We start from the raw sequence: 23,300 nt of genomic DNA on the forward strand, positions 1-23,300 counted from the left end.
AATTAGTGTCAGCTGACTGGCAGGGTAATAACAGGGAATCTTAAGAAAACCCGTCTTGGGACAGTTCATAAGGAATTAGAAAACATTGCCCTTGCCTAGCTTTGCAGAGGACTTTTTTAATGCCTGATACAGTCAATCTATTTGATGATTGTAAGCAGCATATTTTCAGTACTGCTGCTCGTTGGAAGGAGTTTCCACCCAAATGAGATTTGGAGGGATCGTCACCCCCAGTCAGAGTAATGAGTTCTGAGTTTTGATAATGCTCTTTGTGAGTACAGTGCCTGGGCTCAAAAGGAATACTGCAGGGAGACCACCCTTCTTACCCTGGGAGTTAAGCTGTCTTCAGTGGTATACATTGCTCACCATGGCAATGGGAATTGAATTTTCCGCTCTCTGAGCTCTCCTGGATACTTAAACCAGCCTCATGTAATACTATTGTTGCCAGTGTCATTGCACCACTGAAAACTAAATGAATGAATAAATTAGAGCCATGGTGTTTTGGATTGCTGAATTGCATCCAAGCTTTTTATTGCAGTCATGAACTCCTTTTGCGATGACAGACGGAATGATGCTTATTAGGCAGTTAGGCAGATCATTGTAACGAACAAATGTGAGAAGTACAGTAGCAAGGCTGTATATCAGAGAACTGAGACAGGATTATCTCTTAAGAAACCTCTTTCCAGCACCGGTTGCCTTTTGACTGCAGAGCCACTTCATATTACACAACAGTTTATTCTCCCTTATTGATGCAAGTAATCTAAGTTTATGGCTCTTATCACAATCTTTCCCTCCTTGGCCTTTTAACTACCTTTAATATAGAAGCTATTCCCATCTTGAAGTTTGTACTCCTTCAGCTTTCAGCTCTCATCCTGCTCCTATTTCGTATGTCTCTGAATATCCCTTAATGTCACATTTGCAGCACTCAATTCCCTCTTTGTCTCATTTCTGCACATTTGTCTCCGAGGCTTTTTTCTCACCCCCATTTTCTGTGTTGTTCCATAGCCACTCTCAGCCATGGCAGGACTGCAGGTCCTCTCGGCAATGCCCACCTCTCCAGGACTTGTACAGGCACCAGACCACAGTTTAGATGCCCCTTGTTCCCTTGATGTATCTATATCATATTCCTGACCTGTTTGTGTGGTTACATGGAGGGTTCCAAACAAACTGACCTGGACTAGGATTTCATGATTTACTCAGGATGATTTACTGGTACTTGGGAGGGGGTGGTCCTTTACCCTTGGCATGGCACTTATGTTACCTATCAGTATGCCAACTTGGAGAGGTAATGCCAGCAGCATAATAGCCCTGTAAAAAATAATGATTTTTTTTTTTTTTTGGCCAGGGTAGCTCCCTGAACTGGTTGATGTTAGCCTGAAATTCCATGAGGGTAGGGGTAGAGAAGGGGCAAGAAGACATAGATGGGAATGTATTGCATGCCTGACTATTCCTTTCAGGGATGGCACAACAGTAGATCTGCTCATCTGCGACATGAAATTCACCCCAAAGTCGTATTTTGTGGCCCATTAACCAGCATAAGAGCAGGTTGCTTTGGGCAGGGATGGTCCTGTGGTATGCCCCTTGTATTGCCACCTCTGCCTGTTAGTGCAGGCCATGACACACTGCGTGTGGCGAGCTGGAGCACCTGGAAATCAACCCAAGGGAAAGAGAAACCCCATTGCTCAGCTCTCCACATGGCCACATCAAGTGGCACTGAACATTTCCAGAAGGCAATGGAGAGCAGTTGTGCTCCAGAGGAGGCTGCTGTGCCTGGGCATGCTGTTGGTGGTCTTTTTGTTCTGCTTGTCCTTACAATGTAGTGTTTGGTGAATGTGAGAATGGGGGCAAGTGGAGTCTTTGTCTCCTCACTGGAAGTGAAAAGTCAATATGATAGAAGATTGTCATGTAGCATTAGAAAATGACCTTGTCTTTGTGTGTATAAATATACAAAAAATTCTTCTAGGAGAGCTCTTAAGTGCAGATGTATTTTCCTGGTGAGACATAGATATAAACCTCCCTTTAACTGTTTTCCTGAAGTCACACCAGAGCAATCCACTTGGCTGTGGAACAGTTGCCCCAGGAGAGCCATAAACATTTATTGCTTGGAGACCTTTGAAATTGGACTGGACACACCATGGTGTTCAGCACAGATTAAAGTAATGTGCTTCAGGGAGCAAAGCACAGCAGACTACCTCAGGGAATGAACCGCCCTTTGTGAGCAGGCCCTGGATGCAAATTGTCCTTTTCCATCTGCAATTTGTGCAGCTCTGCTAGATCTGTTAGACTCACAGACCTGGAACACAGTGATGTGCTGCAGAGTACCCGTGGCACAACCTTTTTTATTTTTAGTTTTGGATTATTTGAGTTGGTTGAAGTATTTATCACTTGCTAAACTCTCATTTCTGACTCTATGTTGCCCCTTGTCCTCAGGAAGAAAAAATATTTATTTTCTAAAATATCAGTTCCCAAGCAACCACATAAGTGCTTGTGGCAATATCCTGCTGGGTCAGTTAAGGAAGAAATGATGATGGGAGAGTTCTGAGCAGAAGGGTGCAGATGGGGAGGAAGAAGCCTTTCAAACCATCCCTCAGTGACAGCCATGTGTGAAGATGCCCTTATTCTGGTTCCTATTGCTGATCTTGTTGAAGTTTCCCTGACGCTGCTAACACGTTTTTCAGGTGGGAAGACTCAAATTCAGACTGTAGACACCCCAGCCTTTTCTTGATTTAGTTTTATGTAAAAGCTGTTTCCACAATCATTTTAACCAAAAATAGCAGATGTTTACACTATCAAGTTTTGGGTTTGTTGCTGCCTGAAAACTGCAAAAAGTGTCTTGTATTTAATTTATGCTTATTTCAGTTATTTAAAAGCAAACAAAAGATGCATTCATAAACCATGAGTTAGAGTATCATATCTCCATGTGACAGTTTTTCGTGGTTTCCCAGGGGCATGTTGTTCCCAACTGAGGTATGTAGGCACTGAGATTATCATAAATGGAGGAATGTACAAAATGGAAAAGATACTGTGGATTTTGTTCATTCCTGGAAACACGGGATCCCTCAGCCTGTTAGATTATACCCGCTTATCTCGTCCTCTGGCCAGTCCCTATGGCTTCTGTGAGAGGAACACTTACCCATATCTCAGCCTCTTCAGATCATAGCTGGATTTGCTAGGTTAAATGACTAATTGAAGGTGAGTGCTTCAGTGTGCATTAGTCAAACCCTGTAATTAAAATGGCAGATAATTTCTTTGTAGCTACACACAAAGGCAAATGTCTCTGCTTCTTTTGTTCGTTGCCATCCCCACAGCCAGCTATGAAGGGCTCTGGTTTAATTGCATAATCTAGCAGGGCTCAGTGGCAGGACTTTAACTTAACTGTATCTAAGGTATTAGTATTATACAGCCACTCTTTCTTCTACCTTCTTTCTCTGCACTTGTTCCACATTTGTGTTAAGCCACATGGGGATATTGGAAGATGCTGTAGACCCAGATGTCTGCTGGAATCTCAGACTGTGTAATTAGCTGTGGCCATGTAGACACTAGCTGAAGATGTATCATATAGTGAATACTGCCTAGTTTTGGTGCCGAGAGTTGTACATTCAGGCCTAATCACGGGCTGTGAAACTAGCTGTGCCCACTCCTCTGGGAGCATAGGCTGTGGTGGGCTATGCCCTTGGAAAAGTTGCATTTCCTTATTTGCTTGTTGTTTTGATTTTTTGAAGTGTTTCCCTTCCCTGTTAAATAAAAGGATAGAAGGAAATAAAGTTGAATGAATTTGAGTTCAGTGAGTCCTCCAATAAAATTATGTGATTCACCTCGTTGTTTGTTTTACTTATGTTCTGGGTTGTAGTAATTTAAACCTTGTGTGAACACCTTGTCTCAAGGTCTCAAAGCACCACACAGAGACAGGAAATCCCTGTGCCTTTTGGAACTATTATCCCCTCTTCCTCATGTAGGGAAAAGAAGGCTTCAAGAGGTAATATGAGGAACACAATAGTTGCACAAAAGTCCCTGGTGGGGACAGAAGTTGGCTGTAACCTTTGTGACCCCCCAGGTCTCTGCAGTGATCTTGGTAACATTTCTCAGTCATTATGGTTGCAGCTTTTTGGCTTCACAAAGTTATCATGTCAGTTAAAGACATGATAAAATAAAGCAGTCTACCAGGACCTTATATGGGTATATTCAACTGCATGTCTCTGCTGAGTTGCTCACTGCTGTTTAAATCCTGGGAGCTGAGGGATAGTCAGAGCTGCTTTGCTTTCTTCCAGAGCCTTGACCTGAGCACTGGTGGTGTCTGGAAGTTGCACCAGAAAGGCAGTGTAGACAAGGTGAAATGTGTTCCTTGAGCCTTGGCCCTTTCTGCTTCATTACTGTGAAAAGCCTACAACCGAATATCAATTCATCTGTATTCAACCTGGCTGTTCTGCTTCCAGACCTCCTTTCTTGTCTGCAGCTGACAGGATGTCACGAGGAAGTGACACGGCAGTGACAGTTTGTGTGTCATGGTCCATTTCTATTCGAACTTGATTTTTATCTAGTAATGAATCAAGCCACAGGAGTCCAGTCTGGGAAAAAAAGAAAATGTCCCAAGGAAGCAAGCTGAAGCTAGAAAGTTTTTCAGTCCATTTGGAAATAAGAATGCATTACAATGTTCTTTTCCCCTCCATACCAGATCCTGGTATTCTCACAAGGTAGACTGGGTACAAAAGGGGTTTTGCATTATTTATTAGCGTGCCTCAGTCACACGTAATGAGGGCTATAAAGTATGTAAGAGTTTATAATTGACTATCTGCAAGAAGTAATCCTAAGGGGGCTGTATAAGGATCAAATAAATTATGCTTCATTACAGTAGTTATGCCAAGAATATTAGAAAATTGTTTTTAGTTGGAGGAAGAAAAAGAAGGAAAAACAGAAAAAAAATCCCCTCATTACTTCCCAGACCCATTTCTGTCAAAGATTTTACAGTCTGAGGGAAGATTTCAGTATTTCTCCTTAAAATTCCTGATGTGTTCAAGATGCTAAATAAGCAGTTGCCAAGATACTAGTACAAATAATGCATAAATGGAGTTTATCTAAATTGTTTTATTAATAAACTTTACTGAACTCTCCCATGCAGTTAAGCAGGAATCCCAATTCCCCAGTATCCGCTGTTGGCACATCAGCTTTCAGAAATGAAACTTTTATCTCTTCCTCTCAGGGGAATAAGAATGCCTGCCCTTCCCTTCCCTCCCCCCCCCCCGACCCCGGAATCTAATTATTGTTCTGATAATTCAGAACAAGGATTCAGTGGCAGTAAAATATACAGAAAAAAAAAAGATGAACAGCTTATCCTGGAAGCTGTGATGGTATCATTTTAAAATGAACATTTACATTTTAAAAAGGCCAGGACTAAAGAGATCTCCATGTCTCTAACTTAGTTATAGGGCTCTTCTGGTACTTCTGGATGCAGTTTTTGCTACAGTGAAGGTGCCCCTGGAGTACATATGTTAGACAAGGAAGAGTCTTATCAGATCCAGGCGGGAGGGATCAGCCCTTCCCTTTAAGCAGTTGCTGGGTATTATTCTACTTTTCAAAAGAAAGTCAAAAGATGACACGGTTTCTCTCATGATACAATATACTTGGTTTTTAACAATTTCCAACAGTGAAAATTACCTGTGTTTTTGTATATTAAATGTTATACTTTCACAAGTTTAAAAATATATCCTATAACCTTTATGGGGCCATAGTTGCACCAGCCCCTGTCCAAGCCATAAAGGGAACTGATGTTTTGGAATTCATTAGTAAAACAGCATTCTGTATGAACAGCGATGTGTGAAAACTGTAGAAAGCAGGAGCCAACTGCAGGAACCAGGAGCAGATTGCAGCCTTTGTAAGCAGCTTGGCTCAGCCTTCACACCAGAAACTGCACTCCAGCTCCAGTCAGGGGCTGTTTGCTGAATATGTAGCTCTGTCAAACATCTTTGGCTTGGCATCACTTGTTATTTGCATCTCAGAAAACATAGGGCACTCATTTCATATCCGAAGTATAAGTTGTGGGGACTCCGTGACAAAAAAGGAATAAGCAGGAATCCGTGACAAAAACAGCCAGTGAGGAGCTGTATGTGTCACAGGAGTCAGCTGGTTCTGAAAGAAGAATGCAAGCAGTGGTTATTATATGAGGAGAGTTGAAAATAAGGGACTTTTCCTCCTTGAAGGCTTTATAAATAGTCCAAGTGTCATCATTAGTGGCTTCTGCAGCCATGTAACATTCCTCTCATAGGTTGTTCATTTTCTGTCTCCATTTTTTTCTTAAATTCTCTCTCAAACCTTGTAAGAGGTCCAGTGAATGCTACTATTGCTCCATAGCACTCCCTACTCCTAGGTCTAAATAAGAATGCAATTGCATGCTCCAGTCACTAAGTATTAATCCATTAAGCCAATGATCTTGTAAATTTGAGGAGAAATATGAAGTGCTGGGGATGTCATCAAGGCAATGATAGGCTTTTATCAAGGACAGCCTTTATAGCAGATAGTTGCTAGAACAGTCTTTCACTGCTCATAGAGCATCATTTCTGAGAAGTTTTTAGCAAGAGAGAACAATAATGAGCTCCAAGAGTCACACAGTTCAGTTTAGGGTTTTGCTAGTTAGTGTTGCCATCACGTTCAAGGTCTTCATTTAGCTTAACTTTCCTTTTGGGTTGTCTCCATTGAAAGCAACAAGTTTGATTCATTTTTCAGCTGCTCTGATAGTATTCTGGCAGGGCTTTTTGTTTTTTGAAAGGAAAATTCCAACAGATTGTCAAAGCCAGAAGCCACAGAAATCCTGTGGGAAGGAGGAGAAGGCTGTAGGGAATGGCCAGTTCTACCAGGAAAAGAATGAATATATCAGGACTGCTTAATCCATTATAGAGAAAAGTGCTGCAAAGGGGGAAGAAAACGAAATCCTTTCTCAGAGCTTTAGTAGGAGTTTAGCGCAGTCCATGTTTCAAGGAGTGAAGTTAAATTACAGGAAGATACAGGTTAGGCAATGAGGTTAGACAAGCTTCTGTTGCAGACACAGAGCCACAAGAACACAATGTCTTAGAAGGTGGTGGGATCTCCACTGTGAGAGGCTTCTTAAGAACAGATTCAGCAAATATTTCTTTTGAAAGGAACAAGTAGAGCTTATCCTGACTTTGAGGCTGAAGGATGATTTAGGTGACTTCTTCATGCCCCTTCCAGGCTGAGTTTTATTATTAAACTTTACTGAACTCATTTCAAAATGAGTTCAAATGTGGACTCATGAGTTCATCATGGGAGAAGCATACCCTTCTACTCAGTTCTTCCTTCTCACACACTGGTTTTTGTTAACAGGGAGAGTTAAGTATGATTGAGATGTTGGTAAGTTTGTCCATATGGATCCTCTCTGGAGAGAGTAAGTGGCAGTGCCAAATTTTTCTGAGCTGCAGATGTGCAATATATTTGTAACAAACTGCAGCTGCTCTCCAAAATTATATTTATCACATTTTGTGGCAAACTGAAAAATGGTATCTATTTGAAGGAAATTGACTTGATAGAGTATTTTCTCCTCTGAAAATTGGGTCAGTTGTTGAGTTTGAATGCCTTCAGAAAATTCCATATTTTTATTTGTTTTTAAAAATAAAAATATCTCTTTTCTTGGTTATGCCTCATGGAGCAAACTTAGGGGCACGTAAAAATCATACAGAACAGAACACAGACTGTCTAACAGTATGGAAACAGTATTTTGAGTGTCACATAGTTCTCACTGGAGCTATGCTGAATCTTACCATCTCTCTTACTGAAAACAAAGTAGCTGAGAATGAGGTAGTAGTTATTTTAAGTTTAATTGAGAAAACCATTGAACAATTGGTTTGACATGGAGTCTATTATTGCTTAAATTTAACTACATTTGTCTTGATTTTTCCACTGTAATTCAGCACAAAGGCAAATGACACCGAGTATACCTTTGTTCATGCATAGATTAATTTATGTGCTCAGCTGTGTGCTCTGCAAGTAGCCTTGTGAACGCAGAGATTATTTAAAAAGCTGCTAAAAATGCTGCAGCTACAGTAATGCAGCAGCAAAGAGTAAATTAAACTGTCCTCATCTTTACCAGTTCCCATGTATGTCACAACACTTCACTGTCTAGGAGTTATACCAGGCTCTGCACTGTAGGGACAGAGATGCAGTTGATGGCTGCAGGCCTGTGTATCAACTGTGCTGGTGTGTACATTTTTGCAGAGTAGAATCCTGTGAACCACCAGTGAGAATAGCATAGAGAGAAAAGTGATTCTCAGCTGTGCTTGATGACTGCCACTGACTTTTACAGCATTATTTATCTTACTGTATTTCCTATCTAGAGAAGTAATTTCCAAATTTGTTTGATTTGAGGGGTCTTACAGACTCTCCAGTAGAAATATGGACCCATACAATCTTTATTGCAGGTATAGATTGTCTAATAGTGTGTATGAACTTGCTTGGAAGTATTCCATGGTTTGCCAAATGGTCTGCAGAGCGTCTACTGAAAATGCTTCTTTGAAGTCTTGAGTGCTGCTGAGGTTTTACTGAGATGTGTAGTGGTTATCTTCTATTAATCCTTGGATAGCTCAACTGAAATAAAACCAACTAAAAAAAAAAAAAGGCAAAAGCCTGGTATGCAGTATTCTTTCACTGGATGCATGCTTTGCGTCTATTCCAGTTTCCCCATGACTTTGGGGTTATGCCACCGAAATTAAGGCATTGTCTGGATATCTTAGTTGCTTTATTCATCATCTACAAACTATTGCTTTTTAACAGATCAGTGAACTAATAGACATGAAAAAGCAATTCTCTGGTTTTAATCCATGTCTGAATATTTCCAAAAGTTTTGACGATCTAGCGGCGAAATCACTGGAACAGTGCTCAGGAGTCAGGCTGCTGCAGACTTTTACTTAATGCTTGTAACAACCTTAATCTGCCCAGTTCATATTGAAAAGATATGGAGATACCTGTCCATTTATCCATTTCTCTGCTTAGGCATTTTCACTGATGTAAGATATATTGCCTCCATTCCCTCATTACTGTCTTCCATGAGATAAGTTCACGTACTGGGAAATACTACCATCATGGAGCTTCTGAAAAGCTCTGACTAGTTTTGGCCAGCCTCCATTTGCTGTTGAAATTCATATTAATGAAAAAGAATATGCTTTATCTGCTATCACTACATGGAGAATTATGCATTTTGGGAAGTTAGTTATTAAACTACCTTTTATTAATTGCAGTAGGCACCCTTGTGTTTCTAATAGAGTGATTTCTATTTAAATACATTATGCCATATGCCATATGCTGTTCTAGACTCTTTGAACTGTCAAGCATTTGATTCTGAGTCACAAAACAAGGAGGTGAGCACATAGATGGGTTGTCACATAAAGAAATCTGATGGCATGTGATAATGCTCAGGCTTCTTTTTTTTTTTTGTCTCCCTTAAAGCTCGTAATGTACAAGCACTGATCATGGCTTGGCAAACAAAAATGAGCTGACAGTTAAACTCCAGAGTGTTTTCTGGAGTTCTTCAAGCATTTCAGTTCCACTCTGCAGATTCCCTCTGCTTTTAACTGGCCCATGTCACATCCTTTTCAGAACAAGTGGTGTCAATCATTTTATTGTTCGACCGACTTTGGGAGGAATGACACAGAGACTCAGCAAAGCTAGTTCTGAGTGGTCTAGCTCTATGGCAGCAATTGAAGCAGACCAAGGACATTTTGTAGCAGCAACTTGTTTCCATACAAAAAACTTCCTTATAAGGTCGAGCATACAGGTTTACGCTCAGCAGCAAGACAATTTTTCCTTCAGTCTTCTCTTCTTCAGGTCATTTCCCATAAAGGAAGACAGAATTCATGACAGGAATTGAGACTTTGCATCTTAAGGGCAGAATGGGAGCAGAAGGTAAAAGATGAGGAATAAAGTAAAGTGTAGGTAACTTTGGGCCAGATTAAATTACGGATTCATACACTTTTTAAAGGTGTTTACAGTACAGCTTTGTTCCCTTGAGATAGGTTTCTAAGCACACATCAAGATCAGTAGATATCTAGGGTGAAACTCATTAGGTAAATCTAGATGCTTTGCACTGTTAGAGATACCCTAGGGTCTGCAAGATCTCTGTGTGGGTTGGTAGGTATAACAGGGGACTTAGGGGAATCTTGCACTGCTCTGGAGGGGCAGCTGGAAGAGCAATATACTAAACAGCACTTAAACTGACAGAAGGTGACATATTTGGGTAGCTAAATTCCACTCTGGGTTGATACTGCCAGCATAATTCAATCACTGACCTACAAGTGTCTAGTGCCATTTGAGATGCCCTTGGCTATTCCACCTCCAGCTGCTAGTCCAGATGCATATGGCTTTCCGTGCTGGCTCTGTGTCATGTCTGCCAGTCCCATGTGGAATGTCTTTGCTGTCTTAGAGTTCTGTGAATTTAGATGTGTTCTAGTCATAGACCTATGTTTATGTATTCCTTAGGATGAGAAGAATATCTTCTAGACTCCACTGATTGTACTGACAAAGATCTCAATTCAACTGCCACTGCTGAGGCATTTTCACAGGTTTGATATGCCCTGTGTCATCTGAGGCACCTAGAAAGGAAGACCTGTGCTGTTCTGAAGCAGGTGGGCCACCCAGCTGCAATGCAAGTAGTCCTGTGTGCATGCATGTGACTTGAGCCCCAGCTGCCTTAAGCTGAGCTGCCTGAATGATGGAAAAACAGATTCTTAAAGACTTTCATGTTGGAAGGGATGTGAAAATAGTCCAACCTTCTACTTAAAACAGGAGTAACCCTGAATCATGACTATGGTAATTACTTTCGTGCCTTCTAGTGTCCCCTTAGACAAACAAAAGCAACCAAGTCTGGGCTTATGCAGAGTGCATAGTGCTGTGCCTTTTATTGAAACGCTGGAGAATTCACCATCTCAATATTTCTGCACTTACCTCATCCATGGGCATGTAACCAGTAAATATTGAAGGAAGCCCGAAGGAGAAAACCTGGTGATGCTGGAATCTCTTATATCCAGTCGTCCACACCCAGCACTCCTGGTTCATAGTAATAGCTACGGTGGAACTCTTCTTTTTTACCTTTTTCTTCCCTTGATTTGAATCTTGATCTCTCATCCCTTGGGATCTATGGAGCTTCTCTCTGAAGAGTGTTGTACTTGGTACCAAATACTTGTGTTGTCATTGACTGAGAGAATGAAAATATAGAGGAACTCTGTGATTTAGTGGTAGGGGAATCAGTCTGAAGTTGCTGCTTCAGTGAATATTCTTTCTTTAATAAATTGGTACCTCCTCCAGATACCTTCCACCTTTATTCTGTGGCCAACCTTAGCCTCACTTAACCATAACCAATATGATATAAATTGCACAGGCAGGTCTCTGATTCTATGGATCTCTCTTAATCCTGTGAATGGTTCTGAATAGTAAATGACAATAAAGGAGTTTTCAGTGAAATGTCCAGCTACACACTATAATTCAGCTAGTTCTCAAATATCATATTAGTTCTACCGCATAGAAAAAATATTATTAAACTCTTGGATTTCTTAATACTTAACGCCAACCTCTGCAGACTGTGGAGCCTTTATACTGCTGCTTTATAATATCTTATTACAAGAAGCACTTCCAGGAGTGATTTTCAGGGGTTGGAAGTGTTAGGAGCTGCAGCCTCCTGGACCCCCTACATCAGCACCTATTTTGCAGGGCTTTGAAATTTGTGCTGGTACTTTCTTTTCCACAGCAGCAGCTGCCACGTCCCTATCACTTGTCCTTGTATCAAATGGCTCTTATTAATTCATTTCCATTTAGTGGCAGCTCTGTGTTTGATTTCTCCACTCTCCCTAGTTCACTGTTTCTTTTGGGTTTCTCCCAGCCCCATTTTCTGAAGCCTTCGGTATTGCTTAAAAAATGCTCAGGGACAAATAGAGCACACAAAGTCTTGAGCCTTTGGGTAGTAACGTAGCATGTCTGGGTGGGGAAATTTCCCTCTCAGAGCCTGAAGCACCTCTGTAGCAATGAGCACACCACCTTTGATCAAATGAAAGTTAAAGCCACATGCTGCTTCATCTGTCAGAAAACTCCCATCTGCACCCTCCATTGCCCCATGCCCTTGGTCATGGTGAAAGTGGGGGCTGTGACTCTGCCATGACACAGCACTTTGCTGGCTGGATCCTGTCAGGTATTCCTAATACCTTTTTTAGTCTTCCCCTGCCACTGGCCTTGCTTTCCAAGAGCTCCAGGAAGCAGTAGTAGGCAGGTGGCAGCTCTTCACTATGGCTGTTTGCTGAGGTTTGGAGCCAAGCAGCTGCCAGGCAGGGCATGTTCATGATGTGGAGTAACCCAAAATAATAGAAAAAGTCTCATTTAAGGGGTGGGACTTGACAGTAAGGGGGAGGGGAGCTAAGTAAAGTCAAATGCAGTGAATTACAACCTGGAGATCAGAACCAGAAGAGAAGGGGTGGTTGGGTTTTGCCCTTGGATGAAAACCCTGTTTCCATCACTTTCAAGATTAAGCAGTGTTATTGGAGGCAAGATCTGCAAAGCTGAAGGTCATAGTATTTTTTATTGTTCTTACACTTCATTTTGCTTTCCATTTAAGAGTCCTTCTAATGTCCTGCTATAGCAAAGTCTGTGGCAGAAACACCTTGACCTTGAGTAAAACCCTGAATTGACTTGCTGTCTCCTATGCTGTGACCTTTGTGAGGAGGAATGGGAAGAAATTTCGTACAGCGTAGATAAAATTTCTGTCTGTGCGCCCCTGAGGACCTCTGCTTGGACACTCAGACAAGGGAGTCCCTTACTGCGTTCATTCATAATAGGCAATTGTATCCTCTCTCAAATGAGGCACTTTCAGCTCAGGCTTAGTAAGGAACCAGTCAAATGCCCCATGCTCAGTGACTACTAAGAACTTTTGCCCCAAGCAGTGATCTTGTGTTTAAGCCTAACAGAGAAACAAGAAAAAAGCAATGATACTGAGAGAAGGTAGAAGTGTAAACTTAAAGAAGGGATGCTTCTGAGTGAAATAATGGGGGCTGTCAGTATAAAGACAATGTGCTTCACTACCTAAGTTGAGGCTGGACTCCCATGGGCATGGGAGCAAGGCTGCCTGCAGCTGGCATGGCCATGCTCCCCTCTTTCCTCTGTCAGGTCCTGCTGCTTTGCCCAGGCTCTGGAGTTTGTCTTAATCTGTTCTGACTCACTTCTATGACTCCACTGCTTGCAGCTCCTGGAGAGTTCTTTGAACAGGGACTTCAGAAGCTGTGTCTACTGAAGTATTTCACATCACAGTTTTTTAACCATATTGTTTGTTGGCTATGTCTGAAAGCAGCAGACAACTTCACGTGCCAGCTCAATTTTACTTTCACACTCCAGACTCACTTTTATAGCAGGTAAATGCTTTAAAACCATTACAGCAAGGAGAGTTTTTAAATCACAAGAACCAGAGAGTCAAAGCCCGTGCTGCATCTAAAAATTGGTTTTGTTTTGCTTGTCAAGATTACTGTACCTTCAAATGACAGATGGGAATGTGAAAACTTTCTATCATTCTTGAAGATTCAGACAGGCAAAAATGAGAAAGAGAAAAAATGTGAAAGGAAAAATCGTCATTAAAATGGTCTTGAAAGGTATGACTTTCCAATTATTGTCTGTCATCTTCTCCAGATGGCCTGAATATCTGTCAGATGAACAGTATACAGTAGAAATCCCTAACAAAACAAACAAACAAACAAAAAAGCAAGGTTTCTTTTTGGTCAGGCCTGAAAATAAAAGGAGAAAAAGTAGAAGATGGAGAAAATAAAAGAGGAAGATAACTTGAAGAAGATATTTCTCACTATAAAGTGACTGTACAAAAAGCAACCTTCAGTTCTGGTTTCATTTTCTCTCTGCAGTATATATCAAGTCTGGCCCATTCCTTTTATTTTCCCTAAGTGAAAATACAAATTGGATTTTTACAATGCCACTGCTTCTTCCCGCTTCAGTGGCTTCCCAGGGTCCTCGTTACAACAGTGGCCCCTCTAACTGCTGGCCAAGAAGGCCCTATGGTGCCCAGCAGTCCCTTTCACTGCATTCATTGGGTATAACTGACTGGAGCTGAGGATATACAAAAATGAATGCATGTAGAGGGCCACTGTGGTTTAGTTACCATTTTAAAATAAATTTTGTAGCAGCAAGGCTGAGTCCAAAGCTAAGTGCCTCATTCACTGCCATCACCACCTCTCTTTATTCATCAGACTGATCTTTTTCCCCATCAGACTTACCCGAATCATGTGCTTAGGTTTACCCTATGCAAGGGAGAAGGAAAAACACTGTGGAAGCTTTGGCTTTATTCAACAGGCTTTTGGGGGATGCAGTGATTAAATGGGCTGACAAAAAAAGCCAAGAATGAGCCATTTAGTAGTCAGGGGCATGCTGTGCACTCAACAAGTGAGCAGAAGAGCTGAGTCTGTAAAACAGGACTTGTTAGCTATGAACTGTCAAGACAGTTACAATTAATTTATTATATGATATCTGTGTGGGTTATTTAAGGCACGTCGGATCCTTGGGTGGTGGCTGCCATGGAAGCCACAGTAGCAGTCTGAGGACTGCCCACTGCAGAGATTTGCAAGCTTCCTAATCTGTGCGTTTACTTTTGCCAATCAGTCTTGGTGTTTCTGAGTGCAGTAACTCTGCCTACAGCAAAATCTGGTTAATGTCCTTTGGTTTGTTAATCCTTCTGTATTCATTGTTTGAGACTTGCTTGCATCCAGGCTATTCTTGGAGATATTAATAGTATTTAATATTTTACCTCTTGGAGTAAGCTGATTGCTGCATGCCACAAATCATTTCTTTATCACTTCGAAGATGAGACCTAGATCTGTGCCAAATCACTAATGTAATTAGTGTCCATTCCCTGCTGCATCCACCATATGCAGAACCTGTTATATGCAATAATTTTGAATCACAAGCACCACTCCTGACAGACGAGATCATCTTTCAAGTGCCAAGTGTTACTAAAATATGATCACGCATTATAGTCGCAGCAAGAGGGACAGGGAAGGCAGTCTGGGATGGACAAGGATTACTCTGGATAGTAATTTTGCAATTTGCAGGTCTGGGAGCTCCTCACTTAGTCCATAGGCTGGTTTTAGATCACTTTTTGAAGGCATCCAACATTCTGCATGGACTATGCAAAGAGCCTAGTGGTTAAATTGGACCCTGTTAATTACTAAAGCCAAGCACTTAATTCCAGTTTTGGATTGCCAAGGCTAGTTGCACTCTCAGCCCTGCATCTGTCTCTCCATGCCTTGCTAGCACATTGAGCCAGCTGCAGCACTCGCAGTAGCAGTGTTTCACAGACCAGGGCAAGGAGCCCATTTCATTCCCAAGTATGGAACCTCTCCAGGAAAGCTGATCTGTGACAGTGCCACCACCTCCACTGGTGCATGGTATGTCATCTAAAACAGCAGCCAAGTGCCACCAGCACCTCTGCTTGCCGGCTGGCCCTGTCATACTGATTGGCTCCCTCACACCTCAAAGCTGCAGCCCCTTTTGTGAAGATGACTTTTACAGACCTGCACATATCCTTCCCCTTTCAATTTCTTTTAATGACTGTAGTGGATAATGGAAGGTGACAGATGATGGTAATTACAGCATGTTGAGGTTTGGGGTTTTTCCTTTCTTAAGAAATGTATAGGCATCCTAAGCATTTTAGGCAGCTGTAAAGATGGGTGTGGTATCCTGGGTAGCATAGCTGACTAAATGCAATAACCATAGAGCAGGCCAGAATGTGACTCTTGAGCTAAACTAGTAACTGCTCTCTACTGAAGTTGCAAAATTAACTTAATGTTTTCCACTGGGTTTGCAACCCTTGGATTTAATGTAGATCTTTCAGCGGAAGTTGCAGCTGTTCAGCAGGATCTACATCTTCTGTGATTAAATAAATTGGGCTGTAAGCCTGTATGAATTATTAGTAGTAATAGTATGTAACCTTTTTGCTTTTGCAGGGTTTGATCCACACAATTAGTTGCTTACAAATAGAGGTGGATTGATTAGAAGGAAAAGAAGAGGCTGAGGGGCTTTTGTCCAAGTCCTATTAACACCATGGGCTTTGAGGCACACTTCATACCTTCCATGCGTAAAGGAAGGGAGCTGAAATACCAGTTCCCAGCTTCACTGCCCATGCAGGCTGAGGCAGCATCAACCTTGATGAAGTCATGTAGAATCCTGCTGAAAGCAATGGGACATGACACACACATGCTCATACATATAAATATACCTCAGGGCTTAAAGTAAAACTCGTGAAACCTTTTCTTGCTGACTAGCAGGCTCTAAATCTTTGTGGAAGTCTTACGCTGAAAGCAAGTCCCTGAGTTTGGCCCTAACCTTGCCTGCAAGAAATACTGGAGAGCACAAGTGTTTTGTCAGTAGACACAAATCTACAATAGGTGCATGCACAACACTACGGGGAAGTGTCTGAAGGTGAATCAAAACCAACTGAAAACTAGTGACATCAAAGGAGATGCCAAAGCAACAACAACATTAAGACTTGTGGACAGTTGCTACCTATGACAAAACCAGTATTTATAGGCATAAGCCTTTTTGCCAGATGGGAATGTAGACCCATGCTCCTGGCAGCACCATTGGTCTCTGAAAGGTTTTTTGTTCTCTAAATGAAGCGTGTAAGCTTGCCCATGGCTTTATACCTTGTCCTTTGCACATAAACATACTGCTGCTCGTGCTTGGGGGTCATGTGGCAGCACCAGTGAGAGGCAGCAGTTTCCCATTTGATCTCATCATCACACTGCAGGCTGCAAGCAGAAGGAAGCTGCAGTGCTCAATGGCTGGTACTCCATAAATGGAACTCAGCACTGCTAAAATCCATACCCAACTGGAGAGCCAGCTGTCGCTGGGGTAGGGAGGCTTTCTGACAGTGTGCCCTTACTTGGTTTATCTATTTCTAGGAGGCACAGCTAATGGTGAGGCTCAGTGGTGGGTGCTGTGGGTTGGTTACTAGGCAGTGTGGACTGGCTTTAAGGGCAAGCAGCCATATATGAGCTTCTTTGGAGCAATTCAACATTGAAGTATTGCATTGCTAAGGAATTTTTGACTGAAACACAGAATTTCTTTTCAGGGAAACTGGGCTTTAAACTTACAGAGATGGATGTACAGAAATGGAAGAAGGAAATAAGTTGCCAAGGCTTGAGATCACTGTATTCAGTGTAGCACTGGAGGCAGAAAGAGTGAACAGGTACACATGTTTGGAAGAGGATGAGCTGTGTTTGGAGAGTGGCAGTATAAAATGCTGTGAGCAGTACTCGTGGGAAAAAATCCAAACAAGAACCTGTTGCTGCAACAAAACCTAAAGAGAGCTGAAAACAAACAGTCTGTGAATGCAATGTGCACTAGACACTCTTGCCACCTGAGGAGAGTAATTGGCAGGGGCTGAGTAAGAGCTTGTTCTGGGTTTGGAGGAGCAGTATTGTTATGCTAATAGTCCTTTCACTTTCCTGCAGTGCTGCTGTTGTGGTCTCCTGGAAGAATTGGGCAGAAGGCTTTCCCAGGACCTGTTTGTGAGGAAGGGCTGGCTGCCATTTCATCTGGTCTAATGCAGGTGGCTGCAAGCCTGCCTTTCCTCCTACCCCCTCCATACATCTCCCTGCCCCTCGCAACGGAGCCCTTTGAGCCTTTGCAAGGTCTCACAGACAGTCTGTTCAAGTACACAGGTTGATTGAAACCAGCCCAGCCAGGGTGGTTCACTTTTGGCCAGTGCAGCTTCTGAGCTGTGGTCTGTTTGGGCTGGCACCGGGCAGGTCATGGGCACCAAGACTGGTATGGGAAGGGGTCAGAAGCACTGCAGGACTGGCCAGGGCTGTCACAGTCCACTGATCTGTGAGGATATCTCTGGCATGCAGGTGCTCTTCCTCCCTTCCCCATGCATTCTCATAATTAATGGTGATGTTTCTCCTTGCCCTACGGGGTCCTGCCCATTCCTAGCACATCAGCCATGCTGTCCATGCCTCACTTTTCTTGCTTTAACAGTTCAAGTGAGAAGCAGTTGGTTTTTTTTTTTTCAGAGTCTTAAGCTGTCTTTAACAAATGTAGACCCAGTTTTGGCCTAAGTTCTCTTGTCTGACAATTTGATTAGAAGTGATTCTCATTTACATGGATTCTACGAGCTGCTGTCTGCTTTATGACCCTGGGGGGAAAAAAATCATATGATACTGTGAAAGTCATTAACAAGGACATTAGAAGCAGCCATATCCAGGTCAGGCAAAGTTCTGAAAATATCTGGCATTCATGTGTCCTTAATTGCATTTCTGTCTTTACAGCTGTTGTGTGAATACACCATCTGAGAGGGGGCTGCCTCAGGGATTTCTTTTTCATTATGTGTTGTAGACAGGGAGACAGGAGCAAGTAGAGACTGCTCAACAAGAGAAGGAAGAAGTAGACTTGAGCAGCAAGAAGAAATCTGAACTTAGTGGAGGAAGATCTAAGGAGCTAATAATGGGTGTAAACAGGGGCAAGTGTGCTTGGAGGAGCAGCAGAGGAGCTGCTGAGCTACTTTGCTAGCAGCTGAGATGCTAAGACATTAAACATTTTTTGAGGAAAGATGAGATACCACTTCTGGACTTCAGTGCCTTGTTTAGGTGTGTCTTTGAGCAAATAAAGAACGTAATAAGATGATTTCTGTGTCTTCCAGGACCATCAGCAATATGAGAAGTTTAGGTATCTTGAGAATGGAGACAGTAGAAATGTACAAAAAGCTCCAGGCCCTGAGTCAGAATCCCTCTAGGACTCCTGTTAGACTGATGTGATTTTTCCACAGTGTCTCTGTCACAACACCCAGGGCTTTTCTGCACTAGGAACATGGCAGCATAAGTGCTTTGCCAGGGAGCACGTTCTCCTTATTGTCAAGAGAGGAAGAACATGGTGGCGTGAGGTCAAGAGATGTGCAAGTCAGCAAGTGACAGCTCTAGGGCCTGAAATCTTGTGCTCTACCTAGCAGGTAAAAGGCACCACTAGAAACTTTATGACGACTTGCTTGCCTTTACAGCCTGCAAAGTGTCAGTTGCTCCCAGCCCATTATCTACATATTAATTTGTTTCCAGTCTTACAAGTAAGATCTGACACAAAGGAGGTAACATTTAGATGCTGTAATATACATTGAAATGTTCTCTGTAGGCTGCCCTGTGTAAGAAGCTTTGCTGGCTACACCTGCTTTTTGGCAGCAGCTGCAGTGAGAGCTGAGGATGCAATATGATAAAAATGCCACTTTTGCAAAATAATCATAGTGCATTGAGTGATAGTGCATTGAGCAAGGTCTTGTGAAGGGAAAGACTTTACCAAAACACACCTGTCTAGGACAGCATGAAGGCTAGAGAAAATAAAGCATGTTGTGAATGTTAAGCCAAGTATGATAATAGGTAAATGGCTCAAGACCTCAGTTGTTTCAGCTGACTGACTTGAGAAAACTTTGTGGAGTGTGTACCTGTGCTATGAATTGATCAGGTGGAATGAAACCATTATTCTCTTGGTTTTGAAAGAGTGAAAACCAAAGGAAAATGACAACAGATTAGCACAACTGTCAGTTTTCCTGCTAGAACTTTGGTAGACCCTGGTTGATTGTTGTTTTAATTAATCAAAGCAATCAGCTTGTAAATACTGTGATTAACACAGCTTCTCTTTAACCCCATGTTGTGTTTTTCAAACTGTGTATGTAGCAGTTCTGCAGAGTAGAAGAGGAGTCTAAAAGCTCTCATATAAAAGCTCCAGAAGCTGAGGATGGCTTTTGGTGCTGAACTGCCCAGGCTGGCTCCAGCCCACAGACCAGCTCTAAAACAGTGCAGCAGAATGCAGTAGTAGAAGTCCAAATGATTTTCAACTGTTTTTAGGAGAAGAAGAGACTTTTTTTTCTCTGGGATTCCCAAATGGCAGCTTGACACTTTGATTCCCAAGTGGCAGTCTGTGTTAAAGTTAATGGCAATTGCTTGTATAAACTTCTGCTTCCTTTTCTCCCCATAGGTTTGTTGATTGGCTCTGGTTGTGCCCTCTATCCTCTTGGCTGGGACAGTGAAGAAGTCAGACAAACCTGTGGTAACCTTTCCAACCAGTTTGAATTGGGTGAGTCATCATTAGAGCATCTGAGCCACCTTAGACTCTTGCTATGTGTTAACCATAAGAGCAAACTAGGACATGAGTTCAGGCTGGGAGAAGTAACCTACCTGTGAGTGGTAGGCTATTCATATTGCATAATTCTGGTATGGTGCTAAGGCAGGGAATTTCAGATAGTTTTCTGTTAATATTTTCCAGAAGAATGTTATAAAATAAAATGAAGGAATCTGTGTATGTATGTATGTATGTATATTTTTAAGATATAAATTAGATTTAATAGTCTTGCAGTGTGGGAGCTAACACCCCTGGCGACCTAGACAGAGGCATCCCATCACTGCACAGGTCAGGGTAATTCTCAATTAGTACAATTGGCTATCTTAGAATTCTGACATGCTTATGGCCTTCTAACTCAAGCTAAAAGAGTATATTTTTTTTGTTATTCACATATTTGGAAAGCTGGCAAATTACGTGTGTTCTCTACGTCAGCCTTCTCCCAAATAAACCAGTGGTCTTACTGGTGGTGTCTGCACTGAGACCAGAATGAGAGCCAGGGATGAAGCCAAACCTTTGTCTCTCTAGAGAAGGTCTAGAAAGCAAGGGCTAAGCAGCAACCTAAGGATTAAGCAATGTGGATGATCAGGATCTGATGTTTGAATGCTCATCTAGGTCCTTGTTTAGCTAGAAGGATTGAAGCAGTTGCTGACACCCTACTCTGTTAAGTGCTCTCTTATCCTGTGTCACTCGAAGATGGGGATCTGCAATCCTCCTGAAGGAACAGGAGAGACTGAGCACCTTGACCCCCCACTGACTTGAGAGCTTCTGCTCCCAAGCACACAGAGCTCCCCCTTTCCAGCTCCTGAAAGCTGAGCCTTAGTTGATCTTAGAAATTCTTTCCATAGCTGTCTGTGCAGGACCTGTGCAGGACCTGACAGTAATCCCAGTACAAAGAAAAATGGACAAAAATGATCTCCTAGGGTTAAATACAAACCTGCTGCATTATCTTTTAATTTTACACTGATGTTTCTGTCAGATTTCAGGAGTAGGGAGATTTGTTCCCATCTCACAATGTTTTTTGTCAAGATATGAAAATGAATTGAGGTTGAAAGACAAAAAAATATTGCTTTGGGAGAGATGCTTCAGGCCACCCTCCCCTACACCATTCCTGTGGTGTTTTGAGTGCATTTGATCTGGCATGGGACCAAAAGTTCTCATAACCAATATCAGCACCCATGACTACAGTGCCACTGATGCTTTTATCAGCAACCACCTATGGTGTTGCCCAAGGCATGTATAATGTGCTCTAGAAGCTTTACCTTGTTGTTCTGAACTCTAATATCCTTCTGTAGTATTGATATTAAATTTTCTTTTCAGTGAAGTATAAAAAGTTCCTGCAAGATTTTTATTCACCTAATAATTGAAAGATATAAACACAAAGGAGAGGGAACAGTGGGAACAGAAATGTATTAGCAGAAAAAAATGTCCCAGAGCTGAGATTCCCAGCTCTGTGGAAAGGTGTCTCAAAGGATGGACTAGGCAAAACTCTCTGGTAACTGTTGCAGGGAACAGTTACCAGGCTGCTGCCCATGGTCAATCCTGTGCAGAAGCCTGAAGTAGCTCCTAGCCAGTGCATTGAGCAGCACCCCCTTTGAAAGGCCAGCTAGCCCCTCATTGGTGCACCCTGATTCCTGCTCTTCCATGCCAAGTACGTGAGCAGCTCTGCTGCTGTGATTCCTGCTTATTTCCCTGTTTGTTCCCAGGTGCAGAAAGGTGTTACCTTTCCAGGTTATTTCTCTGCAAACCCAGAAGGTGGGTGTCATGCCAGTCTGAGCTCCTTGAAGACAGCACTTGGGCAGTTACAAACTGTGATCTTAAATTCCATCATGTCCACAATCAGAGCAGGATCTCCGAGACCACCTTCATTGTCTTGATCTTGACTCACGAGTCAGATATTTGCATAAATTGAATCACTCTGCTGTTAAAGTCAGTGAAGAAACACATGTAAAAAATTTCAACTAACAGCTTTTCTTCATGATACACATAAGGATGATAAGATGCATTGCATTAACTGTGAAGGCATGTACTCGTACTGTATTTTCTAGACGCAGAGCACACAGGGCAGGTGTTATACATGCCTAGACTTGACAGCAGTGCTGGTCTCACTGATCTGCTGCAATCATATGTTAACACATTAATTAACAGATTGTAATGAGAGCTGAAATTTGCTGTAGTGATTTCCGCTAGGCAGCTCTGCCACTAAACATCTCTTTTCCATGTACATTGGCAGTGAACTTAAATGCTTGGCTAGAGTTTTTTTACTTAATGTCAGTGTCTGGTTGATGCTGTGTTATCAAAATCATCTCTAAAGAAGAGGTACTGTCCAAGGGCCATTCAATAACCACACTGCTCATCTTTCATAAATACCTCTTGTTTGGTGATAACCCCAACTCTCTAGTCTTTTCTGAATCATTAGACACTGGCATCCTCATTATAGCCTACAGTCCAAGAATGATGTTTCAAAGACTTAATCTCACTAAGTCTCAAGACAAATTTAAGCAATTATTGCTTTCATTTGAATATTTAATTTGATTAAGCCGCTATGATATGCTTTCTATCCCTGAGTCTGTGAAATGAGTTGTATGAAGAACCACACTGCATTCAAAATATGCTCTCAGAAAATGTGAGCTGCTGTGAGCCCTGCACTGGTTTACTAATGAAGAAAAGGTGGTGATGGGAGTGCTGGTCCTGCCCCTCCTTCTGCTATAGGTGCTAGTGAGGATGACACTAAGAGTCTAATTCAGCCCATGTGGTTAGTCTCAAAGGAAAGGGTGTTCAAAGGAATGCTGGTCAGCAGACAGCATTGACTCCTCTGCAAGCATGGCAGAGCAACTGCTTCAGCTTGGGCCTCAGGGAATGTGTGTCTGTGGTTAGGAAAGGAGGGTCAAAGCTCATCAGGTTTGACCACAGAGCCCGGAAAGTTGGGGATTCAGCATTGATTTGTTGTGGATTTACAAAAGGTGAAGGGGAAAAATATTTTAGGTTGACAGTAGAGAAGATAATCCAGGAGCTGCAATCTACATTGTAGGAGGATGAAAACAAGAGGCAGGTACAGATGAGGAACTGCGAGAACTCTCTTGAGAAGAAGCTGAATTGTGCACCATGAAATGTAATGTTAACCAGAAGCGTTCTAGAATTAGCAATTAAATGAAACCCAAACA

General features: G+C 42.2%; 1 protein-coding gene across 1 annotated transcript in view; it reads left to right on the forward strand.

Moving 5' to 3' along the window:
• Window positions 1-23,300, forward strand: part of LHFPL6 (LHFPL tetraspan subfamily member 6) — a 140,597-nt gene that overhangs the window by 107,069 nt on the left and 10,228 nt on the right. The window contains exon 3 of the mRNA XM_027721304.2: window positions 19,996-20,094. Within this exon, the coding sequence (XP_027577105.1) occupies window positions 19,996-20,094 (99 nt within the window). The remainder of the gene's footprint in view (window positions 1-19,995; window positions 20,095-23,300) is intronic.

This window comes from Pipra filicauda, unplaced genomic scaffold (genome assembly GCF_003945595.2).
Source record: "Pipra filicauda isolate LSUMZ 115617 unplaced genomic scaffold, ASM394559v2 scaffold124_size2119055_pilon, whole genome shotgun sequence".
Classification (NCBI taxonomy): Eukaryota; Metazoa; Chordata; class Aves; order Passeriformes; family Pipridae; genus Pipra; species Pipra filicauda.